This window comes from Takifugu flavidus, chromosome 1 (assembly GCF_003711565.1).
Source record: "Takifugu flavidus isolate HTHZ2018 chromosome 1, ASM371156v2, whole genome shotgun sequence".
Lineage (NCBI taxonomy): Eukaryota > Metazoa > Chordata > Actinopteri > Tetraodontiformes > Tetraodontidae > Takifugu > Takifugu flavidus.
Window position 1 is genome coordinate 15,474,439 of NC_079520.1, and position 24,017 is coordinate 15,498,455.

Consider the following 24,017-nt stretch of genomic DNA (forward strand, 5'->3'; position numbering starts at 1 on the left):
ATTTTTGGGGGAAATGTTCCATGGGTAAATCTCACACAACAGACACAAATGCTCTGGTGATTTGAATGTGTTCCCTTGGTGACAGTTGTGTTATTTCCCCCCCCTGTGAACTGTGAATGACTGGGGCTGGGGGTATAGTCCGGTCCTGGGAGGGATGTCATTGGCTTGACGAGCTCAAATGTGGAACATTAACAGCCAAACATTCAGCCTGATTTACTGTAGAAAAAGAATCTTTGTCATCACCAGGGGCGGTGGCCGCTCATTCTGTTGGGGACTGGGCTGAAGAGCACTGCCAAGGCACCTTTGAGCAAGGAACCCACCCTCAAATGCTCATATAGGGCCCTGTGATGAACGGGCAACTCATCCAGGGGGGACCCTGCCTCCACCCATATGTGCCCCCCAACCCCAGTGCAGACAAAAGACGAGACAAAAATCAATCAGGAGACCCTTCTCACAGAAGACTGTCACCGTCCTAACTGGACTTCTATCCATCAGCCAGCCTACTGTCATCCACACCTGTTTCGGCAGGCAGGAGTAACTCTGGGTGGCACCTCGCCCCCCTCCTCCCCCCTCTCCTCTCCCTTGGGTGTGGCATCGCCCCGGAGTTTGTGCGTGCTTGGCGTGCGCTCCTCTTGCCGCCGCCTCCCTCTGGCCTTCTACTCTGCATCTGCTGCAGAGCTCCGCCGACAGGCATCTCTCTGTCTCCTGTCTCGGCCGCATCTCTTATCCTTCATGGCTGATGGAGACAGCGCGCAACTGCTGCAGACGGTCGCGGCTGGTGGGGGGGCGAGGGGGACTCACCCTGGAGTGGGGACGCTGCTGAACCGGAGAAGATCGCCGGATGGGCTGGAAACCGTGAAACCCACATCACTCACCGCGGATTGAGCAAGTCTTCTACCCCTCCCGCCTCCCCTCCACATCGCCCACCACCCCCACCCCCCCTCTCTCCGTCTGTCTGCAGCCTCCAAGAACAGCCGCCGCATCATTTTTTCCGAGCAGCAGCAGCAGCATCAGCCCTCTCCTCCCTCCCTCCCTCCCTCGGTCTCCCTCTTTGCTGCTTGCACCACTGTGGGAATGCAGTGAAGGCAAACGGATCATACGCTTCTCCGTTTTTCCGCAACACCAACAGCGCATCTGTCGCCCCAGAGTTGCGGGCTGCGGGCGGACAGCTCATGGACGCGCACGACTGTCACTGGGGGAGAATCAGAGTTGGGTGGTCGACGTAGAGACTTGGAATCACTTGGATTACCACCACCCCGGTCTCGCTGGTGGATCGCGTCGGCTCCATCCCCGCTCTCTTGTTTCGGTCGCTGTCTCCACACCTGGATTACGCGCAGCTGGACCGACCAAAGGGTAGCCGCGGCGGGCACGCAGAACTGTGGCGCTGCATGAGCACGAAAATAGAGGAACAGAAAAACTTGAAGTATCCGAACGAGAGAAGGGAAGCTCTCCTGGGAAGGTCAGAGGAGCGGTGATAAAAGCGCGCAGAATAAGTCAGCGGTGGGTCCTTTTGTTTTTTTAGCACCTTTATTTTTTTGGAGGTGAGATAATCAAAAGTGAAGAAAGGGTGCTGCCTGGATTGTTCATCTACGCTCGCGCACACACTCACGCACGTAGTTGGATTTACGGCACCCGTCCGATCGATATCCACCCTTTTTGACATCGGATTTTCTTTTTTTAAAACCTGGGAGTGAAGCATCCGGAGATTATCGTCGCTTCGTTAACTGCCAAGTACAGCGAGGCGCCCCCCTTCACCCGTCCGTAACCTGCGTGCTCGCCAATGAGTGTGGAGTTTCTTGTGATCGTGTGTGCGTGCGTATGTGCGTGTTGTGTGCCGACAATGGCAGCAGGTTTCCGGTGCCCGGGTGCGCGCGCTTAAGCGCTGTGCCAGCTTTTAATTAATAGGCTACGTGAGCGTGAGGGTTTGTGTCTGTGTTTGGGTGTGTGTATCCGTCCGCCTTTCGTGCATGTAGGTTTGTGCATGTTGTCGACTTGAAGATGCCTGCCGTTTTTTCCCGCTTCACGCCCCCTTCCTTGTACAATCTGGCCACATGTTTGACCCCCTAACGCCGCCAAGAGACAACAATCTGCAGCAGGATGAGTGAGAGATCAGGCACAAGTACCCTGGCAGCCATGACGCTGGAGGAGCCAGGAGCTGAGCAGGCGTCTCCTCGGGCTCCGGGCCCCCTTCGATGTGGCCCCTGCGCCGTGTGGCCTCGGCAGCAGACGTGGCTGTGTGCTGTGCCTCTGGTAATGGGTTTCGTTGGACTGGGACTCAGTCTTATGCTCCTGAAGTGGATTGTGGTGGGCTCTGTCCAAGATTATGTCCCGACAGATCTTGTGGATACTAAAGGTAGTATTGGGCAAGACCCCATTTTCCTCTCCAAACCCAGTGCCATACCCAAGGGGCCAGATATTTCGACTGCCACTGCGACGTCGGTCACTTCTACCACGATAATGCTCTCGACCACCACACCGCTGGCTGCAGACGGGACCGCCCCTGTGCCAAGAACTCGATCGGGGCCGCCAGCAAACCACTCAGCCAATGGCAGCACCGCCAATGGAGAGAGCAACCGCGCCCCACACCTTCACAATCGTGTTGGCACCCGCGTCACCGGGACAGCGGTGACCACCTCCACGACTCGCACCGCCCGACTCACACCGCCACCCAACAGTAAAGAGGTGACCCCACGCAGCACCGTCAGAAAAGGTGGGAGTGGCAGCGGGCGTAACGGAGGGGCCAACCCAAGGCCAGGACATACTTCTACCACCGTCACAACTACTGAGTCCACCACACTCACAGCACCCGTGAAGACCAAGGCACAGCCCACCGTCTCACCGCCAGCCGCCCCGGTCAAGCCCACACCCCGCTGGAATCACGGGCGCCCAGGAAAGGGGCCAGTTACTCGGCCGCACCATCGTTTCCGAGCCCGTGAGTAATTTCGTATTTTTTGAGGGGGGTATGTGAGAAGCACGTTCCTTCCCACTGCCCCTGTGAATTTTCTGTCCTTCTTCTGTCCAAGTCATCATTTCTCATGTCTGTGCTGTCCAGGACAGCATTTGTGTCAACGGTTCTCCAGAACGGATGACAAAAGCTAAGCTTATTTGATCTGACTGGTGCAATAAAATAAGGTTTTATATATATTTTTTTTTCTTTTTTTAACAGCAGCACAAATGATATGTCATAGCGACTGACTGTCATATATTTAAGACACTCTATAAGATTCCTTGATTTGACACATGGTTTCTTCTCCTTTTATATCCACATGGAAATAGATACTCTAGAAGCTTAGCTTAACATTAATCACGTTCATTAGCACAGACAGATATCAGGGGGATTTTCTGAGTATTTCCTTCCCTCTCATCTTTATCTTTTACTTAGGCATTAATCTGATATGAATCTTACTCTGGAGTACTTTCTTTTTCCACTCACTAGTCTCATTAAAAGCAGGGCTCCATCCCATAGAGTCGCCAAATTACAGCTTCCTGATGTGTTCTGTAAGTAAGGGCAACATATTCGTGCTGTAAAAACAAATGGAGCTGTATGAGGTGTTAGACTGGCGAGGTGTTAGACTGTTCGGAAGGTTAGCTCACGTCTTCTGTCGAAATGAATCAGATACAGCACCCCCCCCGCACACACACACACCAAACACACACACACACACACACAAAGAAAGCCATTTAGTGGGGAGACACAGCTCACATCGTGGGGATTCTGTTGCCAGTTCAGAGGGGGACCTAGATGCGGATGCAGGGATGAAAACAAAGGACAGGTTGGCCATGCAAGGAGGAAATAAGGGGGAAAAAACCACCGTTCCAAGGGAGCATGAGAAAAAAGAGGGTAGCTCAGGGATGGAATGCAGTGAGGAGTGGGAGTTGTGAGTGGAGATGGCAGATGGAGGGAGCGAAGTGAGGAGAAGGACGCAGAGGCAATGAATAAGTGGAGCTGTGGATTTTTACATATTTCACATTGAAGGTGTTCCCGTTGATAATCACCATTTCTCAAAAGCAACACGCTCATGCATGACCAACGTTTTATTGGATCCAGAGCAATCCAACACGGATGCGGATTATCAGTATATAACACGGATTATCAGTCGGACAGGTCACTGGTTTACACAGCAGTCTGGCTTCATTTGCAGCCATGCATAAGCCATGTAAAGAAACACCTGCAGATTCCACTCGGAGTGCAATTTTCTTTTCTGGAGTTATCGAAGTTACTGACAAAGAGCAGCCAAACAACAACAGGAACCATCACAGTGCATCTGTTTGCATTTTATATGCATGACATTAGCACGAGCTAAAACTGCCCACTCTTGGTGGACAGGTGGGCTTTTTTTCTACCAATGGCAGCATATTGATCTGAATCACTGTGTTGATCCCATATATTGACATGACTAAGTTAATCCTCAGGTATGTTTTTAGATTTTTCTGTGGAACCTTTAATGTTACAGGTGACACACTTATGTTTGTTCATATTTCAAACATTCAAAAACAAGATGTGATGCACCAGTGAAAAGGTGTGACTACACTCTAGTCGGTAACACTGACTTTCCCAGAGCAGCATTGTTGAAATACAATAGTTTGTTGTTGTTTGTTGACAGTGAGCACGCACAAAGGTGTGCAATTTTTAGTAATAATGCTCGGAAAATGACTGCTCGGATGATGTAATGATCTGTAAAGCAGCTTCAGGTGCTCCTGCTAATTATTCTAAGTTTTGTTCCAATTCTGAGCATCTCTCAGATTCCAGATCATCCAGACTGCTGCAGGCAACAACATGATTTCCTTTTTTTTGTCTCTTGAGTTGTTGCCATCACCTTGGCTCTCTATGTTGTCGATGAGAGGAGGGTCTTTTTTCCTTTTGGGAATCGATGTCTTGTTTCACTGCTACTTCTGTCCCTTTTGCCTTCTCTTTATGGCTATTGTGTCCTCTCCTTTATTGCACCCGCACCTATTTTTGCCTCACTTTTGTGTTTTCTGTCTTCTTTTGTGCACCTTAGAGCCTACCTGCACTCATGAGCATATGGGCTGGTGAGGTAACTGGCATCCTCTTGGATCCATCGCCTGTTATTTTCTTTGTGTTTGAAGCCGTTCTGTATCCATCTCCACGTGCAAGCCCTGTTGGTTCAGATGTTAGGGAATAGCAAAAGAATGGAACAGTGCACAATGGATGCCTCATTGGAAACCAGGGGGACCCCGCTTTGGCCCAGGGCCCATTCCACTTTGCTGTGATTGTAATTCCGTGCACGTCACGCAAGTTCGCGTCCCGTGAATTGCCAGCCATGTCAAATTTTCGTCAAGAGATTCACAGATCTGTTGTGGTTTAGATCAGTCGCTGAAACCCTGAGCCAGTCAGCGTCTTTCATAGGTAGGACTTGTTTTGGGATTATCGTCTGTGCACGAGCCAGACACAGCCATCAAGGCTGGTTTAAATCAAACTCTAAAACAATGGCCATTAAATCAGGACGGCTGTGCACTAACAGCATTTAAAAAAATGCACGTGTTGGCTGCTTTAAAAAAAACCACCTTCTTTTGCTCTTTAAAAACATAGTTGGAGAATTCAGTGAAGTCTTTGAGCTCTTATTTTTTTGTTTTGTGACTATCATTCTTTTAGTTTGCATTTCCCTCGATAATATTGGAAAGGAATAAAAATATTTCAAAAGAGTGCAGCTACTCAAGTGTGACATTGGTGCAAGTGCTCCTGGCTGAATAAAAGGTTCACATCATGCAGATCAAACCAGCAATATTGATGATCAATATCTGATCCTTTTAGACAAATCATCCATCTCTAAACTACAGGCCCTAAAGGCAGAACAGGAATGTTTGACACACATATATTTTGAGTATTTCTTCTGTTCCCATACGTGCAGACATGGAGCCTGCACTCACTGCTGCTGTAGAGCCAGTGAGGCGTGTAAGGGGGATTAAAAACAAAGATATAAATCCAGTTTGCTCCCTTCCTCTCTCTCCAGGGAGGTCAGGCTCAGATTTGCCAGGCTGTCTCTGAGGTACCTCTGTCTCTCCTGAGACACGCTCTGTTTGTTTGCTGAGTCGAGCCCAGAAAGGGCCGTCACTGCGCCGCAGCCGTGCGTCTGTGCAGCTGTGCTGCAGACATCCACCCAGTTCCAAAGCAAGCGCTCGCACCTCGGCTGTCACCATCACAGACTCGTGGGTTATTAAGGCACGTTCGTCTAAGTCTCAGAGTGGGACTCGCACATCGACAGGTTCTTTTCTGGGAATTGTCACTCCACAATTGGTGCAATTTGATGTAAAAGTTCATTTTCAAACAAATGAGGGGAAATAACAGGGGGAATAGTTCCAGGGCCTGAATATGAGTTTTCAAATACCTGCTTGACATGATGGCAATACTTTCATACACAGATTATACCTCGGCCTTGAAGATGACTCATAAAAGAATGGAGTGGAATTCATGTTGATATTCTACAACGTGGCATGGCAGCGCCATGCTTTTGTTACAGCAGGTGTACTCAACCTGATAATTACAGGAGTGTCATATTATACCAATTAACTTAAGAAAGTGGAAGTCTGTAATGCAAACATACAGTTTTTGGACATTTTAACCCACATCACTGAAAGTGTGTTGCATCCTGAAGGTATTGCCTTGAGCGTCCAGCTTGCAGTGACCTCTGACAGGAAGGGCACTGAAACACAAAACAATATACCAGCATCGTCGGTGGCTGTGCAGACAAATTATCCCAGACTAGCAGCCCTGTGAATTCTTGAATTTTGCGGGAATTGATCCCACGCCCTTTCCTTTGCCTGTGCTGTGCGCTGCCCACTGAACCTCACAGAATCAATAAGGAAGAATGCCCCGGGAAGGAGAAGGGTTGGGGAAAGAGAGCAAACGGAAGGACAAAAATAGGACGTGTTTGGTACAAAAGTGAAGAAAACCACAAATTTATATGGGGTGAAGGCTGTCAAAAACCATCTTAGCAACAAGGTTCCTGTTGCAAGATAAAACCATATTCACATCACAGCCGAGTAAATGAGCCTCAACCAGACATCTTACATCTCTCAAACCACCATTCTTGTCCTTTTATTGTTATCCTTCATTTTCATGCAGATTACCCTCAGGGCATTATCTATATTTGAATTTTCTAGTAATTCACTTCGAGCCTGCCACCACAATTTCTATTTCTTATCATGTACGGAGTTAAAAAAAACAACAAACCCAGCTGTATCCTGTTACCCCGCTCAGGATGGTAAATGCATTCTAAACTGTATTATACATGTAGAGTGCTGCACCATATGCATACACAGATGGAGTATTGCATGGTTGCACACAATTGACTGTCTAACTTTAAAAATCAGAAACTAAAGTAGATACAGACCTCTGAAATCAGTATAGTATAAGCAAAATGCCAGTGTGAGTTACTGACAAGAAATGGTTGTTGTCGTCTCCATATAAAGTGTGTCAAATTGGTGTTGACTGTATTATAGAGCAACAGTGTGTGGAACTGGCTAGGCGGCTTTACCCAATTCAGCTCTGCACAGACAGATATTCGCTTTAAATTTGTAAGGTTTTTTTAAATGGTTCAGGAAAGAAACTGATGGAGAACTAAAGCTAAGCTGCCCGGTGCAGCTCCCGCCGTGCGCCGTCCAAGATTGGAGCTTAAGATTGTAGTTGCATGCGTCCTCACACAAACAGATATTTGATCCTTGAGTCAAGCCTCACACGCAACACATCCTGAGCGCATATCTGACCTTCAGTCCTGTTGACAGTCCAAAACCACAATCATGGCTGGGGATCAAACTGCGACCTTTGATGACCTACAGAACATTGCTGGGAGTGCCCTATACAAATGTAATTAAAAATACCAATTAGGGCACATTTTTACATCTTCGTGCCATGCTGCTGTTTTAACATCGATGCTGAGGAGTTTATTTAATGATTCTGAGTTCTTGAGCAGCAGGCAGGGGACTCGTAGACTGGTGGGAGTGATGCCTGCCTAATTACTGTAAGCACTAGCTGAGGCCATCTTAGGAATTCTTAATGTCACCGTGTGATTTATGTAGACAAAATGTCCACCGAGAGGTGGCACAGAGAAGAGGTAAGCAGAGCTGGGGAGGGCTAAAATATTAATACGAGAAGAGAAACATGTGGTATGTGTGTTGCCGGAAGTGTGAATAATTGATGAAGCTTCCCTTTTATAAGTGCTTGAGATGTCCCATACACTAATGGCAGTAACAGGCTGTGGATTTTGTTTCTGTTGGGCTTCCACAGGATGACTGAACAGACTTTTCATAGCATCAACCTCTCCCCTAAAAGACATCAGAAATTTTTTAAATTTCTCCTCTTTTCATAAAGGAGTTAATGTTCCTGCTAAGTAATAAAGGTTCTCTTAGCCTAAGGAAAGAAATAATCCTAATTGAAAGTAAACACTGGGCTCATTATGGCCTGTGAACAGGAATTCCTTTTCTTTTATATCTTTTACCAATTGGAGGGCGCAGAACACATAATTGTGGAGAACTGGCTTAATGGTAGCGGCGTCACAGAAGGTGCATGCTGGGAGAGTTCTCGCTCCTTTGCTCATTTTATTCACACGCATGTACATGCACATCTCAGCAAGTCTACCACAGCTTTTTTTTTGTATTATTAGTTACCATTTTCGGAATGGTTGGACAGTACTGGCCTGCTGCTAATCCCAACCCTCAAACCCCATTCTTTCATCTATACCCTCATTCATTCGTGGGCGGTGGGGGTTGGTGTGTGTGTGTGTGTGTGTGTGTGTGTGTGTGTGTGTGTGTGGAAGTAGAGAACAGTGTCTTACTGATCGCTCTGAGGGGGCAATGCGATATTGTAGTCCATCTGGCCGTGGCAGAGAAGAGAGGATTACAGTCCATCATATCTGATCTGAGATGGTTAGATTCCAGTATTGAATTACAGTCCCCATGGGCTCTCTAGTTCCTTTATCAATCTGCAAAGGAATAATGTAGAAAGGAAGAGGGTGGGAGCCCCAGAGAGGTGCGTGGCTGTGTGCGGTTGGACCAGGCATTGGGACGCCTGGCTTCATTTCTAGTTTTCTGTTCCGAATGTGGTCTAATTTTGAAGGGATTACATCTGTAGTGCTTGCATAAACCCTTCATTAACCACATTTCTGAGCCTGGCCCCTTTCAGAGCACCAATGGCAAAGCTTTTGAGGTATTACTGTATAACGAAATGGGTAAGCGAACAAAGTAAATGCAGCATCTGGACCGTAATTTCTCGCCAGCCAGGCTTTGCATGTAGCATCTGGGAACATGACGAACCAGGCAGGAAGGTGTCGTTTGCAGTGAATCAATCTGACTGCTCCAGCCTCCGCAGAGCACGGCCTGCTGCCACCCCCGGTGGTGACGGGAAACGCGGCATGGTGCACCGGGTAGATGAAGAGGCTCATTGTGGTGTGTGGAGGTGGAGGTCACCTCTCTAGCTCTGCTATTGTTCATGCCACTATACTTAGTCTCGTCTCTCCTTTTTTTTAGTGGCTCATCCTCCTGGCGTCTATTTTTGCAGCAGCCTCATGCCTCTTTATCATCTCAGTTGGTTTTCTTCATCCGCCGCATACTGTCAATATCAACCAAGGAGAGCTCTCGTCTTGTGTGTATGGGGTTCAGTGTCATTCATCTTGTCATATCATCTACACTCATTCCTTCCTCTTGCAGATTTCAAAAGAAATTGGGGGGGTAATCCTGCACAATTTTATGGGTATTAACAATTTTGATGCTTTTTGATAGCATTCTCTGAAATCCCTTATTACATCATTGAATCTTGCAGCTGCCTTTGGTGCATTACTTTTCATGATACATGATTGGCTTAATCACCTTTTCCACTCATATGGTTTACACCTCGGTGTTGATGACGGAAAAGATTATCAGATGCATCTGCTGCTTTGCACAGAATTATATCACTGTCATACATCATGCCTCATATTCCGAACAGGAGGAATTAGCCTTTCAGTCACAGTTTGAGATCTGGTGTTTTCACACCAGATGTTGCCTTCAGGAGCCTGATATTGAAACACCATGACAAGATGGAGCCCACCTGATGATCTCTATGACACATCCCCCCCCATTGGTAGACTCATCTGCCAGCAGGTCTCAGGCCTTGCGCAGCAACCACCTGGGATATTATCATCAACTTAACCTTATTCTGTCAGCCTGGAATCTTTATTCTTCTCAGGTGTTGCTCTCAGTCAGTTCTGAAGGCACCAGCCCTTCATCATAACCTTTGTCAGAAAAGTCATTCAGTAAAAATCCAGTTTTTCTAGTTATCTTAATCACTGTCTTGAAGGATTCTTTCGCACTATGAAACGATGTGTTTCAGCACTACCAACGTGTGTGATTAAGGCTTATCTTTAAAGTGCTCTGACTGGTGTGCAAACCCATAAAGTGATTTTCAGTGAGACAAAGCACCGATGACATGTAAACGCAAATGAATTATTCAAAACATACGGTTGCAAAAAATAAAATAAAAGTTTTAAACTACCAGGAAGGCGAATGTGACTTCCTCGGTAACTTGCTAACATTGAAAGTGCAATCAGCCCACGAATGAAACCCACCTTGATTATCAGCATCTTGTTTTGTTTTTTCAAAAATATTTGGGCGTGTGATTATTCAGCATCAGGGCCCCGTTGATGCAGTTCAAGCAGATGCCATTATTTTCAAACACTGACAGAAGCCCCTGGTGTGTTGATCACAGCACTGATGAGCAACGAGACGCTGACTGGCTGACTGGCTGACTGGCTGACTGACATACACAGGTGGAGATGGAGGTTGTTCCGGGTCTTCTGTTATTTTCCTGCAGTGTTTCACAGACGATAAAACCGCACTCAGGGTGATAATGTCAACTAAAGATAACGAGAATAAAGGCCGAACGCAGACGTCACTCTGCTGTTTGCTTCCTATGACTCTTGCATGACTGTTCTGTAGATACAGCCTGCCGATTGACACTCGAGAACATGCTGCTTGTGGCTTTGCAGGGATGCTGTCCACCAAAAACAATGGGGGTGCGGAATGACATTTATTTAGTGGGGCAACCTTTTCTGTTTGTAAACACAGTGGCAGGATTAAGGTTCAATCTGAGAGACTGTGGTTTAAAACAACGTGTCACTGATGGAAGCATGGCTATAAGTTACAGTCTATCATCAGCCAAGTCCATTGGGAGCAAAAAAACGTGGAGGTAGTCAAGCGTTACAGTGCTAAGGGCTCTGACTAAACTTGTCAGGAGTTGTCAGTGGTCCCGGATTGGTTCCTATAGCGAGCCTCTTGTGGTTCAACGTTGAGTTCCAATCATTGTTACTGTAGGTAAATGTGACACATTCCATGATGCCTCTGACATTATCAAAAAAGCACCACAGAACATTTGTGGGTGTAGTTCATTCACAAAATAACCTGAAAGACCCGAGAAAAATGCCCGAGAGTCTGCCCTAGGCGGGAGGGGAATCCATCACATTAACACTCAAATCTCTCAGACAACTCTGTGAATTATAAATGCTTCGTTTCCCCTGGAAGATCCATCCAGAGACATCTCTCTCAATGTCTCTCCATCTCTCTGTCTTGCCTTTCGTAATATGTGCTGGATGGAATCATTGATAGGACATCCTCAACAAAAGCGCTCCTCCCAATAAAATACCTGTCACAGCCTGAAAGCACCACCTGAAAGCAAGTTGAGATAGAGTTTAGATCTCTGGAAACAGTAAACTGCTGCACATTGGACCCCCCCTGATACCTTATTTCAGTACCTCAGAACCTATAGCAAATTTCCATGAAAGAGATTTCTCTGTTATGTATCTGAACTACGAAATGGAAGCTTTGAAGACAATTATGTGTTTGGCATGATGGCTATTAATGGATTGCAATGAAAGCATCAGAAAACGTTCGATTCTGCTGTTGTCGGTGCTAAAATGCTCTTCTCTGTAAGCCATGAAGTCTAGTGTTTGATCCCAGCTGGAATCTGGGATGCTTCAGGGATATGATGGAATACGTTTGTGCAGTTGTGGGAAAGGAGTCGGTGGGCTCGGTCTGTCACTTTCCCTCATATTAAGTTAAGCTTTAAAGCCTCAGCTGGGTACCCAAGTGACTATTTTGCATGTTGTTACGTCTTACCCCCGCTCTTCTACAAATGGTTTGTGTACCTGTGTGTGTGTGGTGTGTGTGGCTGTGTGTAGCTCTCAGTTGGATTGATGGGGGTTGTGAGGGTTAGCAAAGATGGTACTTGTACCAGAAGAGTCTGTGGCATCAGGGAGAATAATGGAGATTAAACTTCAGCGGTTCTGGGGTCAAACCATCACCAGACCTGTCTTAGGGGGGCATATGAAATGTATGAGGGGTTAACAGAGGGAGATATATTGCCATTACAAACACACCAGGGTGGATATCTTATTTTAGGACATTTTCTCAAATGCAGTTATTGAGAGGGACCCCCAGAATTGCAAAGAGAGCGTTTCAGTTGCTCAGAATTTGAAACTTTCCAACTTAAACGATTCTCTGTGTTGTCATGCTGAGTTTTGATGTGATTAGGAAACCAAGCACAAAGCATAATTTATGGCCTGGATGATTTGGATTTTGGACCACAACCGGCCTATCCTGCAGCACACTCATCATCTGCTTTTAGTCTTACAAGACGGTGGAGTCTATTTAGATAATAGCTCCCCTGCTAGTTCCATCCCCATGTACATTTAAGACTAGCGCCCAGCACTGTGATGTGTATTAATAGGAGGAAATCTGGTTCTTTTCTGTTGGGTCACATTCAGGGTAACACCATCAAACACTGGTCTTAACATGTTAGAAAATAGACTCCTCGCTTGTTCTTCTATAATCCACAACAGCTGGTGTGCGTGTGTGTGGTATGGGGGCAGGGGTGTAAGTATCATGCATGCCTACATGTGCATGTGCTTGAGATCTAGAGTAGATATAGTAAGGCCAGATGGGTCCAGCTGTGGATCTGGTGGCCTAGATAAAGACGAGAGGGCAGCCACCACCTTCATGAGGTGCCAACAGAACAGCGAGAGGAGGTGTAGAGCTTCAAGGCTTTAATGGGTCCCCCACAGTTGTGAGAAGTATAAGGAAGAAAGCTGTAAGAGATTCGTCTATTCATCAGAATATCACAGCTCAAGCAGTCGTAGTAAGATCTTGTAAACGAACAACAATACTGCATCACTACTATTTATAACAACAGCATAACATCATAAAATTAATAATAATAGTCGTAATAATTCACATTTAAGATGCAGCAAAAGCCAGATTAAGAAACAACTTTGTCTTACTGAACCAGCATTATGGTTTGTTTACTGTTCAACTACAAAATAAATGGGATGTATTTGACATTGCTGAGCTTTTTAAAGATTTTTGCAAGATTTCAGCTCAGAGAGGCAAAGGAGCCAGGAAAGATGACTAAATCAGCCATTCCAAGACAGAAAATAAATTGGTCATTATGAAAGAGGTGGGAAAGATAGCTGGTCCTGGCCTGTTGACAAGGCGAAGGTGAAGAGCTGGTTTCCCTTGTTGTTTTTTCCCAGGGAGCTCAGCGACAGCCTCCACCGGCACCCCAGGGAGAGGGAAGACAGACTAATGCAGAAGCTTTAATATTTCAGATATAAATGCATTACTGCTCTCTGATGCTCGGAGAAGTGGGGCTGGAGTGTCTCTGGGTCTGCTCCCCTCATATGTCTGCCTCTACAGATATAATCATGCATGTGTTTTGCTGAGGGGCAGATTTCCCCCATCCAATGCTTCTTCATCTGCTTGCCGTGACAGGAAGTTCTATGAGCTACACACATAGCTAAATGAATGGCCAGTGTGATGTGTTTGGTGGGGGTGTTGCGCACCCAGGTGTGTGTGCTTGTGCAATCTTTGTCTTTGACCTTGCAACCAGCCCTGTCTGCCTATCTTTGCTTGCAGATCGTTATCTTTATCTGAGACTGCATCAGATACACAGTGGCTCTGCCAGTTGCATCTATGGTGTGGAAACCGGCTCCACTTCACATGGTTGCTGTCTTAAACAGAGGGGAAAAAAACAAAAACGACCTAGCGTGATCATATTTAGCTGTGCTGCTTCTCTGGCTTAAGAGAGGAGACTTGGCATATCCTATATTACAGTGCGCATAGGTTCCCAACATGGCTGCGAGCAAGAAAATCCAGCCTAAGAAGATTAGAGGAGACAAACCCTCTCCACTGTGTGTATGATCGGGCCACACAAAGGAGCCTGATAAACAGAGTACTTCATAAGGTAGCCCCCTATGGGACTCGCCAAGCTTTTAGAGGGATGGGAAAATGGCGTCTTGTTTCCTTATTTAATAGCAGTAATGCTAGATGCTCCCATCTTTGGCTAATGGTCAGGTTGATGCTTCTTTGGCAAAACAAAGTGGGGAAGTGATGCATGAATGCATTTAGAGTGTTTGACATTTTCCAAATAAAGTAAAAGATTATTTTTTTTCAATCTAAGGATGATCCCAGGCTTTTAAAAAGCATTCGTAGTTGGATTTCTTCTAAAATCTGGCCATTATTGACACCGAAAATCCCATGTTCTGTGCTGTGGCACGATGACAGTTACACCCTGTTTCATAATGAACAAATCAGAGTGCGTCCCTTGATTCAATGTAATGTAGCAAATAAGGCTGCAGCAAGTGCTTAAAGTGCTCACAACATTTAAGGCCTTCACCAAAAAATTCAAAGATGTCTTAATTGTACAGTAAGTGTTTGAATGTTTATCTTGTATTGTGTTGTGTGGGTGTTGTGGGCTCTGTGCTGCCATTTGCTGTGAGTATGTTGTTTGTTGTATTGGTGCCGTGTCAGGTGTCTAACCATGTTTTCCCCTTGTAAATGTGTTTTAGTGACTGCACATGAAAACTAGCCTTTTGGCTAATTCTGGCTTTTTTACATCCCTGTGAAATCATTTTTTTGAATGAAATTCTATTGCCCCCATTTAAATAAACATAGATCACAAAGAACAAAGTTTGGAGGAACTTTCCACCAGTGCAGATGCTGCTTTTTCCTGTTAAGAGCCAGTAGGCAGCAAAGGCGTGGCCTTAATTTGGCCCATTTGAGTCCACTGCCACACTGAGAGTTCACGTGCACCCGCCGTGCACCTTGTCCAGCGAGTTCCCGCGCATCTCCCTCAGATCCACATCACGTCTGCTGTTGCTGTTGCTGCACAGCTGTACTAGGCTGTGCTGGCAGGAGGTTTCTTTTTCAGATGATATATAGCATTTAAGATGCCATTCCTCCGCCATCTCCTCCTCCTCTTTAGCCCGAGGCCCTTCTCTTTGGAGAATTGACTTCTTCTTCTCCGCGACGCCTCTTTCCACTGCATCATGGACAGAAGTACCAGCGCCTGCTCGCATGGCACGCCACACTCTCATTACTCTCTCACTGGTGCATTTTTTTTCTCGCAGATTTTTGTTCTGTCTTCACACACACACACACACACACACACACACAGATGCAGCACACTTTTGATATTGATCCCCCAGAGGGCTCCTGTCTCTCCAAACCAAATGATGTGCTGATGTGCGGATGTATTTGACACCTCCACCCCAAATCCCTCCCGTTTCTTCTTTTTTCATGTTGCCTTTTACAGCTCTCTCCCCACACTAAGAGGGCTGCTTTGATGCCTCATATATGGTACATATGTATATATGTATGTGTGTGTATATATGTATATATATGTGTATATATATGTGTGTGTGTATATATGTATGTATGTATGTGTATATACAGTATATATATATGTGTGTGTGTGTGTGTGTGTGTGTGTAAACTGTACCTTTTAAACTTCAGCAAGTCGACGATGACACATATGTCGCTGTCAGATGCCACGCGTCATCATTTTACTTGTTCTGGGGGCCCTTAAAGGACTAATGGTCCCCTTCTTTCCCATAGGTGGAGGACCTATATGCTAGCATGTGAAAAACCATCAAAAATTACGGGCAATCCTTCTTTTTTAATGTCAGGTGTGGATAAGTGTTATCATCTTTATACAATGCTCTCTCTCAGGTTCCACTTCTTATTTCACTGTTGTCTCATCGCACAGTTTAATGTCTGAACGTGCCGCCGCAGCTGCTTTATCTCGCTACCGTCTTGAAAAATGAAGCATCCGCTGCCACTGGCCAACGTACACGGCGACACTTATAGGGTTTCCGAGGAGTCACAGGGAAGAATAGTCATGAGGAACATCGAGTTGAGTCAGACACACATTGAGAGTAGCTGCTGAGGCGAGGAACCAGAGAAAAGGTGAACAAAAACGCAAATGGAGCAAAGGGAGTATCACTCTCAGTTACACGGTTTCACATGGTGGAGCCCCTCTTTAAAAGGCCAATTACACTGTAATAGTGCCGGACCGACTCGGCCATCTCTCACTCTGCTGAGTGGAATGGTTCAGAAGTGAAGTCAGTTTAGTGGAGAGGACCAGTCTTGGCTGCACAGGAGTGAGAGGAGCACACACACATGGGGGTTTGTGTGTATATAGTGTTTTCTCCGTTCCACTAAATGTATCATTGCATGTGACCTTGGAAGGAGCGGCAGTCCTTCAGATGAATGTGTGCTTCCTTTTGGATGCAGGTGGCTGCCACGTGCGCAGCAGCAGGGGGGTAGTTTAGCCCTCCCAGATCAAAATAAATCTGTATCTATATGCGTTTCAGTTATAGTTTCAGTGTTAATTGGATTTAATCGAATTTTCAAGGCTTTGTAACCACAAATTGACAGCCTTGATAAATGAGGGCACTTTGTCACCTTTTCCCACTGCTTATTCTTGCTGCCGCCCACCAGTTCTACTCTTCTGTGGGCCTGGCTTATTTACCATGAGTTTTGTTCCCACACAACATGTGCAGCACGTTATAGCACATTATTATACACACAATGAGCTTAACACAGTCTCTGGCGCATATCTGCTCTTTCCTGGTGATTTAACGATGGAGGGATTTAGGCTTTTTTCTACGATATTGACTCGGACAATAAACATTCCGAATGAAGAGAAACATGTCTGAGAGGATTTTAGGTGACTTATCTGTCACCCGTCCTCACAGTAAAAAGATTATCATCAAATAATATGTCAGCTAATTTGCTGTCCCCTGGCTGGTCTATGGATTGCATCACCAATTGGATGAATTCTGTAATCTAATTAACTGACACATATCTCGATGCGGCGTGCAGGATTATTAGGAATTAATCCGGAAGGGGCAGCTACTTAGCGATATAGCCCCAGCAAAGCAGTATTCAGCAGTCATTTTGCACACTTAAACTTCTAATTGATCATCAAATGGGTTTATTGTGTATGACATGAATTCATTACATTATCTGCCTGAAATTACAGTCAATAACCTCAGATTGTGATAAAAAAGCCTCCAGTTGGCCTGTTTTTTGTTGTCTTTGACAGACTTGTAGCAAAAGCAACCTTCCCGTCCAGTAATTTCGAAATATAATTGGCTTTATGAGGCTTTTCCTGTAACTGAAAAATAGAGACAACCTTTGTGATGTAGTGTACATTCATGTGTTCACAGCTTTGCGGTTGACACAGTGCAAAAATGTAATTTATTCATGTATTCAGTATTAAAAAGGTGCGCACAAACGCTGACTGACTTGAGATTAAACATGAAAAGAAACCTGAATTCGTGATGGACCGTGGTGCATGTCAATGTGACGGTGAATGGAGGAGATGAAAGCAAGCGTTTCAACAACATGAAACAGGGATGCTGGAAGTTGCTGTGAACTTCACTCTCTGGAATTGAGTACGAAACTCCAACAGTATCCCAGTCATGCCGGTGCAGGTTGGAAACACCAGACATTTAGGATGATAGCCGATCAAATAAAAGAAAGAAATTCCCGCTGGCACCATTATTGACATACATGGCACCTTATATAAATCCATAAATAGCCATCTGGCTCCTTTTGCACGTCTCAAAAGGAGAAACAAACTCAAAAACTCTCAGAATCAAATTTAATTTGTTGAATTTTTCAAAATCAAGTAGGGCAAAGCGCAATTCCCTGGGCTGTCTGACTGCTTCTCTTTTAAAAGCTAATTTACCACAAACTGATGATTGCATATGAATGTTTAAACACATTTGGGCTTGATCAGAGATTTCCAGATGTACAGAACTGCAGCCATTTCTTTCCCTTGCAGCATTTGCCAGTCTTGCTAAAGGAGGGAGGGCACCAGGTGACCTTGCTGCTGCATGAGTGCTTGGAGTACGTGCACAGGGAGGGCACGGTGAAGTTAGAGAGAAGCTTTTTTCGCGTCAATCTGCCAAGATCGGAATTTAAAATGATCCATGTTGTCGAAGAGATGGGTCAAGTGGGCCGGATTAGATTTAAAGAGGCTCCTGCAAATGTTACATCTGAGTCCTGTGCATTCCCCCATGCCATCACACTGACTCTCGTATTGATTGTGCACGTGCCTGTGTCAATGGCGTGACCTTGTGTGCTGCAGTATTCGCACGGGCATTTGGGAATGTTTGCATTTGACTGTTGACTGGAGCAGCAGATGGTTCGAAATGCAAGAGTCCTGATTCCATTCTGGCCTTTTATGTGTTGTCAATAGTTTTGCTTATATTATTTCCCTTTTTCCTGCACTGGAACAACACGAGATACGCTGGGAGGAAACGAGGCGGAGAACAGAAACACAAAGCAAGAAGTTCAGTCTCACTAGGCAGCAAAAGGCAACAAGGAGGGTGACGTCAGATTGAAGTATGTAGAACCAGCTCACATGTGCTACGTTCCCATCGTGACCATTAATGGATGTTTGTGAGGTTTATATTCTTTAGCACTATCTTTTAAAAGAAATTACACTGTTTCATGAATGTATTGGCGTCTAATCATTATAATAATTATTGAATAGCTTATAGAATGAACTAATCTAATTGTGTTGCTGTTTTCATTTTATCAAAAGATTGCTGTAATTAGAAAATGATGCAGGGAATCTTGTTCAGAGTTCTGGAAAATAAATAGTCTTTTGTGAATTTTCAGCCTGTTTTTGTCAGTTGTGCTGCACAAATGCTAAATTAGCGCACGATCCTCATGGAGTAGACAACAGCAAATACTGGGGGTTTCCTTTTAGAGACGACTGAACCCTGGCAGGCGCCCAGAAGGAGCATTAATCGGAGCCTGTGTGATGGAGACAGTTGGCACCTGGAAGCATCTTTAGCAGCAGCGGTAATATGATGCTAGCTGTAGGCTCAGCATAAACTGTCACACGTCGGTGCAGTGGATCAACTCGTTAAAACCAATCTGAAACCACTTAAATGCATCAATTACATCTTCTTTCAGCCAATCCCGTGGGCAGCGGAGTAGAAGTAAACAAAATGCACTTTACCTATTTCTCCAATTTCTCAAAGTGAATGCCGAGGGAATGAGCAGAGCGGTGAGCCAAGCCCTGTCGGCAGCCTCGAAATTGGATCTTTCCAGATCAGACGTCACATCTTACCTGAGCTCTGTAAACAGTGACTAGTGACATACGGTGCAACCCTGGCAAAGACACTCCCTGTGATTGGAGCTGTGTGCACGTGCCACTGACCAGGAGACCCGAGCTGGGCCAGACAGTTAGAAGTCTACGGCTAAAAACGCCACTTTCCGCCGGCCGCAGGACCTGACGGGCTGCACCGTCGTCTGGATCGGCTGGATTGCTGACATTGTACTCAATGGCGAAGTTGTGACCACATTAATGTTGGGGATAATTTCATAATGATGTAGCGTGGCAGCCATTAGGGTTGTGGTCTGGTAATGGTGATAGAGCAGCTATTGCAGCAGGTGCTTCCAGGGGGGTTATGAGCCCATTCCGACTTCATCATAGCAGAGCAGTTAAGAACTCAAAGAGGATTCACTTCAATTTAAATGTGAGGTAGTTTAACACATGCATGCTTCGCGTGTCGGAACTGCAGCACTTCCAATCCCGACGCCGTGCTCGTCGCCCAGCTGCACTCTTGCTAATAGCAATTGGCTTCCTAATGTTATTCCATTCTCTGTCAGCAATGGATCTAAAACCTCAGTCCTTATGTGGGAAAAGCTGTGCTTTGTTTCACGTGGTTGATTTCTGAAATAGGTCCTGGTATTTGTGGGTTTTCCATGCATTGTTCTTTTACACGCTTCCGTCTGCCAAGTCCTGACGGTCCTTAATAACTGGGATACTAATGCAGTCCCTGGCTATCAGCTCTGGGGAGTTATATTCCAGCGGGAGGATCCGCGTCACAAAATGCGGTTTGGATTAGGCAGTGTAACATGATAGCCAAGACATTACAAAAGCCTGTTTGAAAAGCTTCCTAATGGCTTATTTATTCTCTCCCACAAGCAAAATATAGAAGATGGTGTGTTTGGTCGTGTGTATCAGCGTGCGCCTGCTAATCTCAAACACTTTAGATGGCTGGATGTCTCAAAATCTCTTCCAGTGGTGATTATAGATACAAACATGAAAACAAGGGTAAAATTGTGTTGCCTTTTGCCACCCACTGTGTGGCAGATGTTTACAGCCATCTTATCAAAATAGTGGGCATTTGTGCATTGCCATGTGTTCAAGGCAGCTCAAGGAATCTGTTTTAGTGTCATTTAATGTAGAGATTGACCCACTGTACCTTAACGGAAATGGAATTTATTGTGGGCTTCAGGGCATCGTCATGCCTGCGTGCAGGAATATGCGAGAAGAATAGTAAAAGATCTAAAAAGAAACCCTGAGGAACATCCAAAGAAGGATTTATCTAAAGGGTGCCAGGCTAACCATGTAACTTATTCTGGTGTGGCTGGTGTTTTTTTCAGTCCCAAAGTGTCTTTATTTTATGCATGTATAAAATGTACAGTATTTCTACAGCTAACCAGTCAGAGCTTAATCTCATAGTGCCACTATTAATAGACTGGAAAGGTAATATGATGGCAGAGTTAGAAACAATAATTTAATCTTTATAAACTGAGAAGATGCATTTAGGTACACCGATGCTCTGATATCAGCTTTCATATGTCATGGCATTCCCAATTACAACGGTGTTTCTACGCAGGACATGCTAAGATGGATTTACAAATTCCTCAGAACAATCTCATAGCTGAGCTTTATAACTGCCCAAATCCTCAATGATTCCCTAAGCTTATTCATCATAACAATGACAAAAAGTGCCTTTTCTTTCCTTTCTTTCTTTTTCTGCCTTGCTGGGTGCGTAGCCGCTTGGTTCCATTTGAAGTAGATGCAGATTGCATTGCCTTTCAACTGACACGAGCGTGCAACTCAACCATCTGCGTCTATTTTGAGGAATCGGGAACACCGATGAAATGTATGTAGTCTTACGAAGACGAGAGGAAGCTGCGTGGCATATAGACATATAAACATACCAACAGGCAGAGGCAGGTGTTGAACATTAACTCACTGTCACTCGGGCCTAAATAAAGAGTTAAAAGAGACAATTAGAATTGTTCTGGCTCTTCAAAGTGTTAGCACTATCACAACGTAGCTTCTGAGAAAGTGCTTACAATTTAAGCCAATGGTTTAATGTTCTCCTTTCACAGCAGAACAACAACAACGGGCCCTACAGTCAAGTTGATCTACCTTTCCTCCCTGCCAATATTCAAATCAGCTGTCTCCTTGTGTCGGGCCATTACTTTTCATCAAGACCGCTGCAGCTGGGAACGCGGCGCGACCTTTGCTGCCCTCACGCTCGCAGCTTCCTCATCAGGTGTATGCTGAGCCTTAAAGGGAGATTCAGTCTTCTTTAAGGCCTCGAAGTGGTCGCCATGTTTGCATGATGTCCTGCTATTTTTAGTGTGCTGTTTTTTCAAGGGGAAGGAGCCGTATCCTTCATTGCCCTTGACCTCAGGTGGTAGAGCCATCGTGTCAGTGATGCCTGGGGTAATAGAAGGTGGTTTTTGTTGCCAATAATGGCATAAGGGCAGTTCTTTTGTGATTTATTCCATCTAGAACTTACTGCTGGAGCAGACGCGCTGTTTCGTTTCAGATCTGCCGATCTTTGTGCGTATCTTTGATCTCATTCACATAGAGATGTGGTAAATGATCTGTGACTTTCAGTTACGCCGTCAGAGCATCCCAATGAAAGCAAGATATCGCTCTCATATAGAATCCTGTCTCCACAGTTGTAATTGTCTCTCTGTCGCTGTTCATTTGTCTTCATTTGTCAGTTTAATATATATAAGCAGAGTTCTAAATGGAGCCCATTTTTTTTAAACGACAAGCTCCTGACATGCAGCCTATTTCTTTCTGTTTCCTTAATGAAGACAAGAGCAGACATATTGTATTAATGATTGTTAGATTTCTCTGGTTCCCAGTTCCAGGCGGTGTAATAGTGCATCAGAGGAGGTTTTGGTGGTCTGACTACTGTGGAGCCATGTTGAAGGAAAGTCATGCTCTGCAGAGTCATCCTGCAAGGCGCTCGTCAGAGAGATCCTGCGCTGCTGGGGAAATAAATTTAATCTATGTCAGGGGAGGTGGGGGAAGTCTCTCTCTCTGACTTCACCGCTGGCGAAGAATGAGTGAACTTCACATTATTCTGGATAATGTCTGGTGATTTAAGGAGCTGCTTCAAAGCTTTGGGTAGAAATGTGAAGGATTCATCTTTAAGTGCTTTGAAAGAGAGTTTCTGTCGTCCATGGGCTGTCTGAAGTGACGGTGTTGATGGGAATGCTGTCTGACACGGCACCCGGTACTTTGTGATGGCGTCAGTCAATGCAGGCCATAAGAAATTAATAATGACGGGACAAGAAGTGGGTTTTTTTCTTGGGTTTACCTTACAGGTACTGAGATCTACAGTACAGGCCAAAAGTTTGGAAACACCTTCTCATTCAATGTAATTTCTTTATTTCCATGACTATTTACATTGTAGAGTCTCACTGAAGGCATCAATACTGTGAATGAACACATGTGGAATTATGTACTTACAAAAGTATGAAATAACTGAAAACATGTCCTGTATTCTAGTTTCTTCGAAGCAGCCACCCTTTGCTTTTTTGATAGCGCTGCAAACCCTTAGTGTTTTCTCAGTGAGCTTCATGAGGTAGACACCTGAAATGGGTTTCACTTCAGAGGCGTGTCCTGTCAGGGTTCTGTAGGGGGATTTCCTGCCTTATTGATGGGGCTGGTGTCATCAGTTGTGTTGTGCAGACGTCAGCAGACAGCCCTATTGGACAACAGTTAGAGTTCATGTCATGCCCAGAACCAATCAGCTAATTAAAGCGAAAGGAGTGGCCGTCATTACTTAAAGGGATGAAGGTCAGTCAGTCAGGAAAGCGCATTGAATGAAAAGGTTTATCCAAAGTTTTGGCCACTACTGTAGATCTGGAAGATGTCACTGTCTTCTGTAGAATAAGGTTAAAGCTATTCATTACAAACTCAGTAATCATTCACATTGTTAGTGTATGAGATAAATGCGGCGTTAATACAGATATTTTATAACATGCCTCTTTCTTGAAGGTTAACATTGTTATTTTAAACTAGTCATGTTACAACTAGCAGGGAGACTGTGATGGAAATGACTAAATTAAGTTTACGACACTGACCCGAGGTGGTTTTAGATAAGATATATCAAAATTAAATCACAAGATAGTTCACTATTAGATGGAAACGCAGCTGCTGTTGCTGCTCATTTAATTACCTGTAGGCTAATTAAGAGCCACTCAAGTCATTACATGAGGCTGCTCTCCAGCAGCATTCCTTAGCAGTGAAAAATACTGTTAAAGTAATGTTAAACAGAGGCTATTAAAAAGAAAAAAAATCACATGTAGTCATCAGAGCTCCAGTGGACAGAAAAGACAGCCCCAATGGCTCCCACAAAGAATTCATTTCAGCTAAAATCCCTCCAGCTACAAACGGCCAGCTTAGTGTTTTGTCCAGCTGAAAGGAAGTTTGTAAAATACCCTTTCTAATGTCTCAGCCCAGCTACTTAATTGCATCCCCTCCCCATTCTCATGATACTTGAATCCCAGTTGGGTGTAGACCAATAAGAGACAAGCAAGAAGAAGCCGTTCAAGCATCAGCAGGGAAACATCCACATTGTTGCGCAGAAATGACCTCCGTTGCGAGCTGGATGACTCTGAAATCA

The 24,017-nt window shown here is 45.1% G+C and overlaps 1 protein-coding gene across 2 annotated transcripts in view; it reads left to right on the forward strand.

Annotated features, from left to right (window-relative positions):
- The first annotated feature begins 626 nt into the window (after positions 1-626).
- Positions 627-24,017, forward strand: part of nrg3b (neuregulin 3b) — a 139,755-nt gene continuing 116,364 nt past the window's right edge. Inside the window, exon 1 of one of the 2 annotated variants that reach the window (XM_057037334.1) lies at positions 627-2,932. In XM_057037334.1, coding sequence (XP_056893314.1) covers positions 2,098-2,932 — 835 coding nt within the window. In that variant the 5' untranslated portion in view covers positions 627-2,097. The remainder of the gene's footprint in view (positions 2,933-24,017) is intronic. The other variant, XM_057037326.1, reaches the window with a different exon arrangement.